This window comes from Oryzias latipes, chromosome 13, assembly GCF_053564925.1.
Source record: "Oryzias latipes strain Hd-rR chromosome 13, Olatipes_Hd-rR_3.1".
In the NCBI taxonomy this organism is placed as follows: Eukaryota; Metazoa; Chordata; class Actinopteri; order Beloniformes; family Adrianichthyidae; genus Oryzias; species Oryzias latipes.
Window position 1 is genome coordinate 27,983,218 of NC_136249.1, and position 13,365 is coordinate 27,996,582.

Genomic DNA, 13,365 nt, shown 5'->3' on the forward strand with positions numbered 1-13,365 from the left:
CCTTGCTGTTTTACCAGGGTTTGGTGAACTTCATGCCATTTGAACAAAAGCATGAAGTGTAGCAGTGAATCATAAAATTTGTTACATTTTTAGGAAAATGACATTGAAATGATGGCAATAATTATTCTAAATATTATTCTTCAGTAATTGCTATAATTGGTTTTGTTTTATGACATTAAAAACAGTCAAAAGTGACAAAAAAAGAATCAAATAACAAATAAAAGACAATGCATTTTTTGATTTGTAAAATAAATTGTGTTTCAGAGCTGCATTTATTTATTCTGTCATCATCGTGTGCAGGGCACACGGAGAAAATACCACTGACCCTTGTGCTGTCTTATGGGGTCCAGATGACCCCACCCTTACATTGATGTGTTATGCCTACCATGATAAAGGTGAAAAGGATTTCAAGTAATCCATGGACACCAGTGAAGATCAAAAATCATAAAAAAAAAAAAAAAAACATTAAGCGTGCTGTCTTGTGTGTTCCAGATGACCCTACTCCCAATGTTAAAATGCCTTGGGTAGCACAGGGGTTAAAGGGAAAGAACAGATTTAAAAATGACCAACAGTCGTATCCATTGAAAAATATTTTTAAATAAATGTTCCATTAGAAAATGTATTTTTGTGGGTTCATGCTACAGTTTTGCCTCTCCATCTACTAACAGGTGCCAAGCCAGTGACATCATGATTCAAATTTACAAGCAAGTCATCATTTGTAGATGGAGCTTGGATTAGAGCGGGTGCTGCTGGCATGACAAGTGCATTAAAAATTCCACTCATGGAAAGATGGAAAATTACTTGTGGTTTCCTAAGAGAAGAGGCCAGCTTGGCTGCTTGACAGTGAACTCAGAAGGAGGGGGAAAAAAGCTCAGTAATATTTCTGGACTTTTCTGTGTTTACAACGTGTCAAGGTTGAGAAAACATTAGAAGACTAAGCCGTTTACGCATTCTTTTTGCCTTTAAACAGCTCAAATGCAGTCTCAGCATTTTCATTGCAGATGTTTATGGTTTTTGGATTTAATAATGTCTTTAAGACCTTACTCTGAATAAAATAATTTTATTTGAAAAAAATCCCCTAATCTTTGTCCATGATTTGTTGCCAAATATAAATAAAAAAATCCCCATGTGTTCTCATGGCAAACTTTGAACAGCAATTATTTGACAATTTTATGTTCTCCTGTGGACAGACTTATGTTTATTGTTGTTGCTCTTAATTACATCAAGTTTGCCAGCTGGGGAAAAAAAAACAGCCAGTAAAATGTTTAGGGAGCAACTTTCTCAAGAAGATTGAGGTTTTCTCCATGCAAAGACTTTAGGTATTGTGTTGGATAAGACATGGCCCACCATGTGAGGGTGCAGTGGAATAGACGCTCTGTTTTTGATTGTGTGCTGGTGTGAGAAGTGACACAAAAGCTAGCTAGTTGGTCCAGCATTCATCTGCCACTGGTAGAGAAAAGCAGAGTAAGATTGATGAAGTAATGAACCCAGAAGAACCGCACTACTTCTGGGTCCCACAGCAATAGTTCCTTTAGTTTTTCAAATTTTGCAGGAATATGTGTTTTTTTTCTTTTAGTTAATGTTGTCATGATGAACCTTTTTGTAGGTTCTCAGTGATGCTTTGTTTACATATCATAGTCTCCAAGCCCAACATAGTTCTGCAGCGCTGTTTCAGATGCAGTAACTCCACTGCTTCTTTCGGTGGCCTCAGAGATTTCCCACTCAGACCACAGAGATTCCAGATGTTGCAGGGAGGCAGAAAGTCTCCTCCTCTGCTGGGCCTCCTGCATCCGTTTTCTGTGTGTTCGGGTTGGCCTTGCACGTGGCGTGGCTGACACGAAACGCAGTGTCTGTCCGCACTGAAGCAGACCCATGGGTGGCCATGCTACTGGGGATGGGAATCAATGTGCAAAACAAAAGGGTGTCTTTGTCCTGAAGCAGTGTAGCACTGCAGCTTTCTTGCGGTTTCAGACCAGATTAAATAATATAGTTCAGTAATCAAAAGCCAATAGCGACAGAGGTTCAGCAGACTTCATGCCTCCTGCCAGCTCTCTGCCTCATTGGCTTTAACCACTCTGATAAAAATTGCGTTTTTTAACATGTTCTTATGCCATTTTTCTCATGATGGAGGACATAGATAAAAACATTAAAGTTAAAACTGGATTTCTGAGCATTTCCTTTATTCAAATTGTTAGGAATCAAGAGCAAACAAAAAAAATACCATTGGAAAAAGCTTGTAGGTGTGACGTAGAAACTACAATTGGCAGGCCACAAGCTCCCTGCTCCACTCCATTCTGATGCATCCACCTGTAGACAAATAGATCCAGGTAGATCTTTGTTTTCCTCCTCCGAGCTGCCATCTGGCTCAAAACTGTACAACTGGACTAATCTCCGATATTGCTTACCATTTTTGTTGCAAAAGTAAGGTTAGATTGAGGTTATGAGGGGCTGTAAATTAGGGGGGGAGGGTTTAAACAGATGGACGTGGGAAGGGCCTTCTCCACGCCAAAAGTCCCACCTACTACTCAGAGGAGAATTTCTAAGGAACTTCTACTGATCTGCAGAAAAACGACACAGGTTTTTTTTATTTAGGCTAAAACAGCATAATAAAATAACTATGATTTTGCAATAGATCAAAAGATGACTGCAGCTGGACTGTAAGGGACCAGGTGGGCTTGACAGTTGATGACCTAACCAAAACTGCCAAATTTGAATTGGTTTATAATGAAGCACACAATGGTAAAAATAACAATTTAAAATTAAAATTGGTTTAAGTCAGTTTTGCAACCTGAGGCTTCGATGCAATGTGCAGCTGTTTGACTCTTTGGCCTTAAACTAAAATGTAAACGCTTTAAAAAGAAATGGGTTTGTTAGCCATTTGACACAGGATGTTTTATTTTGAAAGAAACTTGTATGTGCTACAGTCTAAACTGGACCATTCTAAACCGTACTGTACTGTACCGCTCAGTGGAAACGAGGTTTTAGTGGCAACCCCTCGTTTACATCAAAAATAAACAAAAACATAATGTTTAAACTGAAGACTAATGAGATAATAAGGGTACCCAGTTTCTCAGAAAGAGCCCATCATGTCCCTAACTTCAACTACCATGTGTGTTATAACTGGGGCTGATGTTGTCCAGGCTCTTTCTTATCTTGGATGGTAACACGTTAAACAAAGCCGCAGTAATTAATACCCTGAGATGTATTCTCACCCTCGGTGCTATGCAGAGGCACAACTTGTTTTTACAACTTTTCTTGTGGAACCAATGTGTAGTGGAGAAACTATTGATGTGAGGCTTGCTTGACGTAATGGCTGTAAACATGCAGCATGTAAGCAGTCACACACATAAAAAGCCACAGTGTGGTTTCTATTAAACTCAATCTTTGGGACTCAAGACTTTGGAGGCAGAATTTGAATGACTTCAGATAGGAGCACACAGCATTTATCACTGCAGAGGGGACGGTGGGTCCATACTGTTTAATTTTAAACATCTGTTGTTTTTTTTGTTTGTTTTTTTGCTTCGGTTGGACTCTTAGCGTTGTTCGTTCTCCAGGGAAAATGTCTGTCTAGAAACATAAATATCAACTTCCTGTTTAAATAAGTTTCATTAAACCTAATAACATGTCTCTGAATATGCAAAACTGCTGTCAATATAGATTAAGGTGGAATCTGGATCTACTGGAGATTATACTAAAAATAAATGTATGATAGGAAAGACTGAGCTATTGCTTCAAACTGACTTAAACCTGCAAAAATAGTTTGCATTACTTTTTAGAGAGTGTGTATGTCTATGATTAAACTCGTGTTGCCCTAATAAAAGCCAGATGGTGGACAGTGGTCCAAATGTTTTCCCATGCATTTCTGTGAGCAGTAAACCTGACATGACACTATTATATGCTTCGTCATTCACTCAAACAATGCTCACATACGCTTGTCATGCCAGCTTAACATTCTTCAAACCTCCTTAGGCAAACTTTGACCTGTGCAAGCACACACTACTACATACATATAATATAACATTGATAGGAGTGTGTACATGCATTAGAGTCCTACTTCGACCATCTTTTAATCTATTGTAAAAGCGCTCCCATTGGTCTTTTGATTATGATTTTGCAGTTTTTAGCCACAATAAAAAGAAAACTGTCATTTTCTAAAACACAGTTTCAGCAGAGTGACAACTCAGAAATGTGCCTTTGAGTTGTGGACGGGACTGTTGGCATGGTGTAAGTCTGTCCTATCTTTCCATCATCCACCTGTTTACACACACTCCCACTAGCTTACAGCCTCTCACACCCCCAACCTAACTTTACCGGTGAAAAACAAATTGGCGAGCAATATTGGAACTATCAAGCCGTACAGTTTTGAGCCAGGTGGTAGATCGGACTTGTCTGCAAGTGGAAGGAGCTTGCGGCCTGCGGATTCTAGCTCCTTTGTCACTTCTACAATATTTTTCAAACTGCATTTTTTGTCTTTTCCTGATTCACAATAATCTGGATAAAAAATTACTCAGAAATGCAATTTAAAGCTTAGTTTTCTTAATATTTTATGTCCTGCATCATAGGTCATGTTAACACCGCAGACATGATTTTTACTGGAGTGGTCTTTAACATTTCAGCTATGAATAGATCTGGCTATAAAGTCTCATTTCATCTGCATTTCTGAATTATTTGATACTACGCAAATAATTAAACATACTTATTACAACCCAGTTATGTTGATATTATTCTGTAGTTGAACAGCAGAAAGCAGGTTATGTAACCTACTTCTGCACTGAGAAGACATAAAGGGTAAAAAAAAAAATCTGCAGTTTGAGATTAATCTGTGTTTTCTAACAACTGATCACCTCCTTGGGAATTAGCGCTTCTATAAAGAGAAACCTCAGCTGAAGGCAGAGACCATGACGTTCTAATGGGCAGCCTACTAAGAAAACAGAATTAGTGGCCGCTTTAATGTGTTGGGACCAGCTCCTCCTCCATCAACCACGAAAACTAAAGCCAGATATACGCCATATGTGTGGCTGCTCTGGAAAAATGAACTCAACTCGACTTGGGAATATATGGTTTGGAAATTTATAGCACATGCCTGGGACAAGCCCTCGGGGGCCAGGATGGAGGCGAAAGGGTGATCTCCTCGCTCCCTGTGCCTCGAGCTTTGTTTCCATTTGGCTGGGAGGTGCAATCTCCTAGACGTTTCAAGGAGGCCTACTGTAAGTCCTTGTAGCCAATAGCATGACCCATTTACTGAGGAGAAATCAGTATCCTCACATCTGGGAATTTCCCACTGTAGCTATGGGACAGCATTCTACATCAGTTGTCAGACACGGATAGAAACTGCCCACACATACTCAATATAGAGAAGCTGCACAAAAATGTGTTTATCTATGTTTGCTTATTAAACTTGTGTTGAAGAATGAAGAAGAGCAGATAAATAAAAAATACTAGATAATGTTCTACATTTTCTAGGAGGAAAAATATTGATTTAAAAAAACAAACAAAAAAAAAAACATCTTGGCCAAAACAAACAAGTGGGCGAGTCAGCCAAGGGAAAACAGTCTCAAGCTGACTGATGTTTCCACTCCCGGGATCCGCTATTACTTCTCCTGACAAGAGTTTCTCCAGAGACAAAGTCATTGTCTAGCCGATGTGATTCTCACAGTGATAATGTTCGTCTTTGTAGGGCAAGTGGGGTTAAGTTTTTGGAGTAACAGGTAAGAGGGACTGGGGCTAAAGGGCTTAGCTGAGAGGTCACAACCAATCTGTCCATCTGATTGACTTAAATAATGCCTTGTTTGCAACACAAACAAGTCCTTCATTTTCCTGTTTTTTTTCTTCTTAATTTATTTTTTTTTTTTACAGAATGTTTTAATTTCATTTCTGTTTTTTACAGAAGAACAAAAACAAAATCAAAAGTCCTTTTAAAGTAATTGAAAAATGCTTGGAAAGGAGTCATCAAAAACCAAAGTCTATCCAGGTTTATTAATGATAGAGCATCCAAGATAGACGAAGAGTATTGATGTTAATGCAATAAAGTTCATAGTGTCTGTAGTTACTGACTTCTAGGTTCTTTTGTTGTCAGACACGGGTTATGTTTAAACATACCTGATATGTTTCGATGGACGTGTTCTGTCTTCGTCAGAGTCGTCATCAGGTGGTTGTACGTGACGTACTGTACATAAACATTTGATTGTCACTGAAGCGGAACTGTTTTTATGTCTGTAGGTGTTGATGTTTTTAACACATTCTTGTGGCATTTTTCTCACAATGGAGGACATATAGAAAGGACATTAAGCTCAAAATTGCATTTCTGAAATTGTTGTGAATTTAGGAGCAGAAGATAAAATGCCATTGGAAAAAGCTGGTAGGTGTGGGGTAGAAGCAGTGGACAGCCGAAGCTCCCTGTTCTGCTCCATTCCGACGGATCCGCTTGTAGATGACTAGATCCATGTATGTTCTTGTTTTCCTCGTCTGAGCTGGAATCTGGTTAAAAACTGTATATTGCTCGGTCTTTTTGTTGCACCGGTAATATGAAGTTGGGGGTGTGAGGGGCTATAAGTTAGCGGGAGAGAGTTTAAACAGATGGATGATGGGAAGCAGGGGCAGGGTTACTACACACCAACCATCAGCCCAAAACTCAGAGGTGAGTTTCTAATGAACTTCTGTAGAAAATATCTGAGAAAATGACATGTTTTTTGAATTTTGGATAAAAATGGCATTATCAAAATGAAATGTTTTATTGCTGCTTAATATCAGTCTGCTGGGTAATATTTTAATTTCCCCTTTGTGGGATCAATAAATTCTATTCTATTTTATTGGACCGGCAGGAACGCTCTTACAATAGATCAAAAGAAGATCAGAGATTGACGATCAGTATAAAACAGTCAGTTTTTATGAGAATAAATTCAATACTGAAACTTTTTGCAAATCAAAAAGAAATCATTTTTGTTGATCTAAAAGAAAATGTAAATTCATCAATTAAAGTTTTTGCCTTTGTCTCATCCAGACCCTTTCTGAGAAGTCACAGAATCCAGTGAAAGCTGTTCTCTGTACAACTCTGTGTTTGTGGACACTATGAGCTGCATTTCAGCCTGAGGTCTGGTCTGAACAAGTGCCACTAAACTAAAGGCAACATTCCAATCCGTGTCTGTCCTTATTTGACCCAAAAACAGTGGAATTATTTTTAAGACTTCTCTGTCGAGTAGTGTCAAAATTCTCTTCCTCTTTCTAATAAGATAATAATCGTGTGCAGAATAAAGAACAATCTTGGCCTATCTTAACTCGTGCATTGGTGTGTAAGCCTTTTTTTTTTTTTTTTTTGCTTGAGCAAGTTGAGCTATTTTTACAGCTTTAAACTAACTGGTAGAGCAGCGGTAAATCCAGCTGGTGCAAACTGATATGATATCACTGCTTTCAGGTCATGCTCTGCTTGAGTGGGCATAGGAGGAAATTCCTAAGACAATTTCTCCAGCAAAGATTATTGAAGCTGCTCTTTTTGCACTTAAAAAAAAATCATTCTATTGATTTAAACAAATATCCACATATAATCTGTGCAACAAAAAAGTAAGTAGTTCTGAAAAATAAGCTTGAAATCCATGTCACTGATGAACAAAATTTTTGTAATGAATAGAAACCTCTGAAAGTTACAAGGACTTTATCTTTGTTTTGAGTTGTTGATATTCTTTTAGGCTTTTATATAACACTTGTCTATATACAGTATAGACCAAAGGTTTGGACACACCTTCTCGTTCAAAGAGTTTTTATTTTATTTTCATGACTATGAAAATTGTAGCGTCACACTGAAGGCATCAAAACTGTGAATTAACACGTGGGATTATATACAAAACAAAAAAGTGTGAAACAACTGAAAATATGTCATATTCTAGGTTCTTTATAGCAGCTACCATTTGCTTTGCAAACTTTGGCATTCTCTTGACAAGCTTCCAGAGGTAGTCACCTGAAATGTTTTTCACTTCACAGGTGTGCCCTGTCAGGTTTAATAAGTGGGATTTCTTGCCTTATAAATGGGGTTGGGTACACAGCTGATAGTCCTACTGAATAGACTGTTAGAAATGGTATTATGGCAAGAAAAATGCAGCTAAGTACAGAAAAACGAGTGGCCATCATTACTTTAAGAAATGAAGGTCAGTCAGTCCGAAAAATTGGGAAGACTTTGAAAGTGTCCCCAAGTGCAGTCACATAAACCATCAAGTGCTACAAAGAAACTGGCTCACATGTGGATCGCACCAGGAAAGGAAGACCAAGAATCACCTCTGCTGTGGAGGATAAGTTCATCCAAGTCAGCAGCCTCAGAAATGGCAGGTTAACAGGAGCTCAGATTAGAGAGCAGGGCAATGGCACACAGAATTCTAGCAGCAGACACATCTCTACAACAACTGTTAAAAGGAGACTGTGTGAAACAGGGATTCATGGTAGAATATCTGCTAGGAAACCACTGCTAAAGAAAGGCAACAAGCAGAAGAGACTTGTTTGGGCTAAAGAACACAAGGAATGAACATTAGACCAGTGGAAATCTGTGCTTTGGTCTGATGAGTCCAAATTTGAGATTTTTGGTTCCAACCACCGTGTCTTAGTGTGACGCAGAAAAGGTGAATGGATGGACTCTACATGCCTAGTTCCCACCGTGAAGCATGGATGAGGAGGTGTGAATCTGTGGGGGTACTTTGCTGGTGACACTGTTGGGGATTTATTCCAAATTGATACTGAACCAGCATGGCTACCACAGCATCTTGCAGCGGCATGCTATTCCTCCGGTTTGTGTTTAGTTGGACCATCATTAATTTTCCAACAGGACAATGATCCCAAACACACCTCCAGGCTGTGTAAGGGCTATTTGACCAAGAAGGAGAGTGATAGGGTGCTGCGCCAGATGACCTGGCCTCCACAGTCACCGGACCTGGACCCAATCAAGCGGGTTTGGGGTGAGCTGGACCGCAAAGTGAAGGCAAAAGGGCCAACAAGTGCTAAGCATCTCTGGGAACTCCTTCAAGACTGTTGGAAGACCATTTCAGGTGACTGCCTCTGGAAGCTCGTCAAGAGAATGCCAAGAGTGTGCAAAGCAGTAATCAAATCAAAAGGTGGCTACTTAGATGAACCTACAATGACATATTTTGAGTTGTCTCACACTTTTTTGTTATGTATATAATCCTACGTTTGTTAATTCACAGTTTTGATCCTATCAGTGTGACTCTACAATTTTCATAGTCATGAAAATAAAGAAAACTCTTTGAATGAGAAGGTGCGTCCAAACTTTTGTTCTGTACTGTGTTTATGTATATATATATATATTGCTAGTTTTGTTATTTCTTGGGTTATTTTGCTGGTTTAAGGCTGGTTTTGGTTATTTGATATCCTAAATAAACTTTTCATTTTGACTTTTTAACCCTTCAGATGCATTTAGCTATCCATAGTTATTTTCACATGGATAATTATAATTAAAGCTACACAAATGTGTAGTTGTAGCAAATGAACACAATTTTAGAGCTCTCTTGCATGTTTATTTATTATGATTATTATTTTTTAATAAATAAAACTTAATTTGATTTTAGGATTTCTTTAGTATTTTTTTATTTTTGTTGATTAAAATTGTTTTTGGTATTATTGGTAGTGGTAGTATTTTAACTTTTTAATAACTCATCTTTAGTGACAACAAAACTGAAATTCTTTTAATGTGCTTGATCATAAAATCTATGGCATTCAGATTTGATATAGCTGTTCACACTATTTTTTGTTTTAAACTGCATTCTTAAAGATAATATTTTAACAAATATGTGTTCTTTAACTAGCCTTGTGACGTTGTTTTTGTTTTCATTCTCCCTCTTTGCTGAGTTGGGGTGCTCTTTTTCCCCCCACTGCATTTGAACGCATCACGGCTGTTTCGCTGGTTGCTCGTGAATCTGCTCACCCACAAATACACACACACATACACGCGCACACAGACGCACATCTGGTGGGAAGTGCAAAAGCCCGTCTTCGTGCTTTACTGTCACTTTTCACCAGTCCGGCTCATTTCCGTTTTTCTGTAATCCTCGCTTTATTTCTAAATATTATGAAGCTCTCTCAGAGAGCCCACACCGGGGAACCGGGCTTTGGAAGAACTTGGAAGAACCGGCAAAGGTGACTTACTTAGTGTCGGAAACGTTCACAGGTTTGTGTGAGAGCGACAGGACTCAGTTACTATGTACAAGTGGAGGATTGGTGATGACTTCTAAGAGGAAACTTGCGAGGCTGAACCTCCGGAGGTCTCTGAGCGAGCAGCTGCGGAGCTCCACGTCCAAAGCTTGGGATTTACTCTGGAAGAATGTCAAAGAGCGCAGACTGGCAGGTCAGTAGCCCCCATGCAGACCCCGAAAGCTTAAACACAACAAGAGGAAAATCCAACTCATTCGTCTTTTATGAGGCCCTGACTAGTGCCAGTGTCTTATATTTGTTAATAGAAGTTATGCAAATGGGAGAAAAAGCATGCAAATGTTATAATTGTAGTTATTTCCCTCTATGCTGAAACAGGACGGGGAAATTGCATGTCTAAAATTAGAAACGAAGTGTGTCAAATTTTAGAATACTGCAGTGGCAGCTTGTGTTAATAATAAAGAGAAAATGTGTTAAACGGCTGGAAATGGTAAAATGTATGACTAATAAATGTGTTTAATTTTATTTAATTAATTGGCCTTTAAGTTCTTGTGAAGAGGTTTGCCACGAGGGGGCGTGATTGGGTTACTTTGGGAGTTTTTCATTGACTGTCATGTTCGCATTTCTGTGAAATGGCAGTTTTCGTTTTCTTTACTCATAACTGAAATGACTATGCAATTCTCAATTGACGTTTGCAATTTGATCATGCAATTTGAAAAGGCAGTTTTCAAATTACATTTCAATATGCAATTCATTCTCATTTTTATATTTAAAATTGTAAAATTGAAGTTAAATTTTTCGTATTGAAGTCTAAATTGCAAAATTTATTTTCATTTTGCAAAATGAATTGTCAATTGAGAATTGCATATTACATGGAATGTTTTGGGAAAAAAACTTCTATTAGAAACAGCACAAAAATATTTCTTTATATGGTAAAGACACATGTGTTATTCATTTATATTTTAATTCTTTATTTAAAATTATTCTGAATTATTTCTTGTGTTTAAGGTGTTCTCACACATTTTTTAGTCTTTCACAACTATACCACTTTGAAAGAATGTTGATACTTGGTTTAATATTCTTATCTCTCCATCTTTTTGAGATGTTTAATACTTACCCATAAATAAATGTGCACATGTATACTATTAGGAATCTGAATACACAAATATCCAAAGTAGAATAAACATCTTAGTTAAAAAACACCCAGTAGCACACTTATTTCCTTCTGGAAATGGGCATTTTTACTGTAAGATATAATAAATGGAATTAAAAAGATTTGGGTAAATAGATGTGAATTACTACGCAATGATTTTATATAAAAAAAGATGAAGAGGTCTGAGCTTGGTGATTTAAATCAAATGAATGAAAGTGGATTCTTTGTGGGTGGAGAACAACTTTTTTCTGCAGTTGCCATAATTTACCACTAGATGCAGCAAAAGCAAGTTCTAGTTAGTAAAGCACATGGGTTCTGAAACAGCCTAGTCTTCATCAGGCAGGATGAAGTCACACAAACTGAAACCATATATATATATATATATATATTTTGCATGCGCACAAATACTTTAAATTATGAATTTCAAAATAAGATTGTGCTATTTTTTTTAAACTTGTCTAGTGTGTTTTGGCAGAGTAAGTCCTATTTGGATTATATTAATGAGCACATTTTACGTATTTCTTTAGTTTTCTATAGCAAAGCAGCTTGGAAAAGGCTTTTTCTGATGGTTTCATGATTTTTCCCCACTGACAGAGTTTGCTGGAGCGAACTCTGACTGAAGATTTTTCTCCAGTTTGTAATTTTCAACTCTGTGAACATTTATCTGAACTCATCGGACCAACCTTAATTAGATAAATTAGGATTTCCTGCCTGGTGGAGAACTCTGAACTATACAAAGTCATGTTATTCATGGCATTAAACTTGTTATATAGATTATGTTTTTAAGTAAAGTTTTTTACAACATTGCCTTAAACAAAGATATTTTTATTGAGAATATAGCATATACACATAAGAACAATCAATATTTAAACAAATACATATTCAGTTTATACAAGTGTTATACCACATAACTCAGTGGCGGTTCTACACTAACTTACTCCCTGGGCGAGTAACCCCACCAGCGCCCCCCCCCCCCCCCCCCACACACATACAAAATTTGACAACATCCTGCTGTGTTCCCTATCTTTTATTTAGCCATTTTACACAAAAAATGCATGAATTTTCTAGACTCGTATTACAGGGGGGTCAAACTCAGTCACACAGGGGCCTAAGTTAAAAACACGCTTAAGGTTTTGGGCCGAAGAAGATAAATGTTTACTGAACACACTAAACCTAAACTTTTAAACCTTTTAAACTGAACTTTTTGAACATAAATATGAATAAAAACAGGAACACAAGTTAAACCTTAAATAAGTTGTAATATTTTGTTCTCCATATAAATATATTCTGTCAAAATTATACAAATATGAACATGCTGGAGGACAAAAAGCAAAGAAAGCCTGGAAATATTAATAAGAAATTATATCAAATAATTCCATTTTTTTTGCTCTTTCATCATTTTTTAGAGAATTTTTTTTTAGAGCTGGACTCCTGCTTCATTTTTAGCAATAATTTCTTAATGTGTGACGTCCTGTGTGTGTCTTTGTGAAACATATCAGAGGGATTAGATCTAAAAAATAAAACTTATTGTGATTAATATGTTTAGGTCTTATAAAACATTAAAGACTAAATCTTAGAACTCATCAGTGGGATTACTCCAAAAATATTTGGCATTTCCCTAAATTTGTGCAACACCAACAGCAGAAATCCTCCAAAAAAACTCAATCCTAAAAAAATGGTCTGATCTCATCCCCCCCCCCCCCCTCCCCCTCCCCTTCCCTCTGACACACGCGGCTCCGTCTCTATGACAGGAGGCGCAGCTGCGGCCCAGAGTTGATTGTCAGATAGAAAAAGACTCCCAATCACCTGTTAGTGTGATTCAGCCAGCCACCGGCGAGTCGCGCTCCCCTCTCGAGTTTTTTGACTTATGTTCCAAAGACTACCGCAAAGAGGTGTGGCCGCAAGCGTCTTGCAGCAGAGGGCGGTGGTCACGTGCGCATCGGGTCTGCTGTGTCGGAGCAAAGACTTGTGGGAAATAATCTCCATTGCCTGCTTTTTTCGAAATTGGGTTGAGCACGGGTGTTTGTTCTGCCTAATTCCTTTTCATGTGCCTGTTTTACGTTGTTTCA

At 37.9% G+C, this 13,365-nt stretch overlaps 1 protein-coding gene across 3 annotated transcripts in view; it reads left to right on the forward strand.

The window, feature by feature from the left end:
• stard13b (StAR related lipid transfer domain containing 13b) overlaps positions 1 to 13,365 on the forward strand; it is a 74,547-nt gene that overhangs the window by 26,476 nt on the left and 34,706 nt on the right. The window contains exon 1 of one of the 3 annotated variants that reach the window (XM_023961615.2): positions 9,939 to 10,339. The exons of the other annotated variants lie outside the window; for them this stretch is intronic. Coding sequence (XP_023817383.1) covers positions 10,216 to 10,339 — 124 coding nt within the window. The 5' untranslated portion in view covers positions 9,939 to 10,215. Of the gene's footprint in view, positions 1 to 9,938; positions 10,340 to 13,365 lie in introns of those variants that run through there. 3 annotated transcript variants of the gene reach the window in all.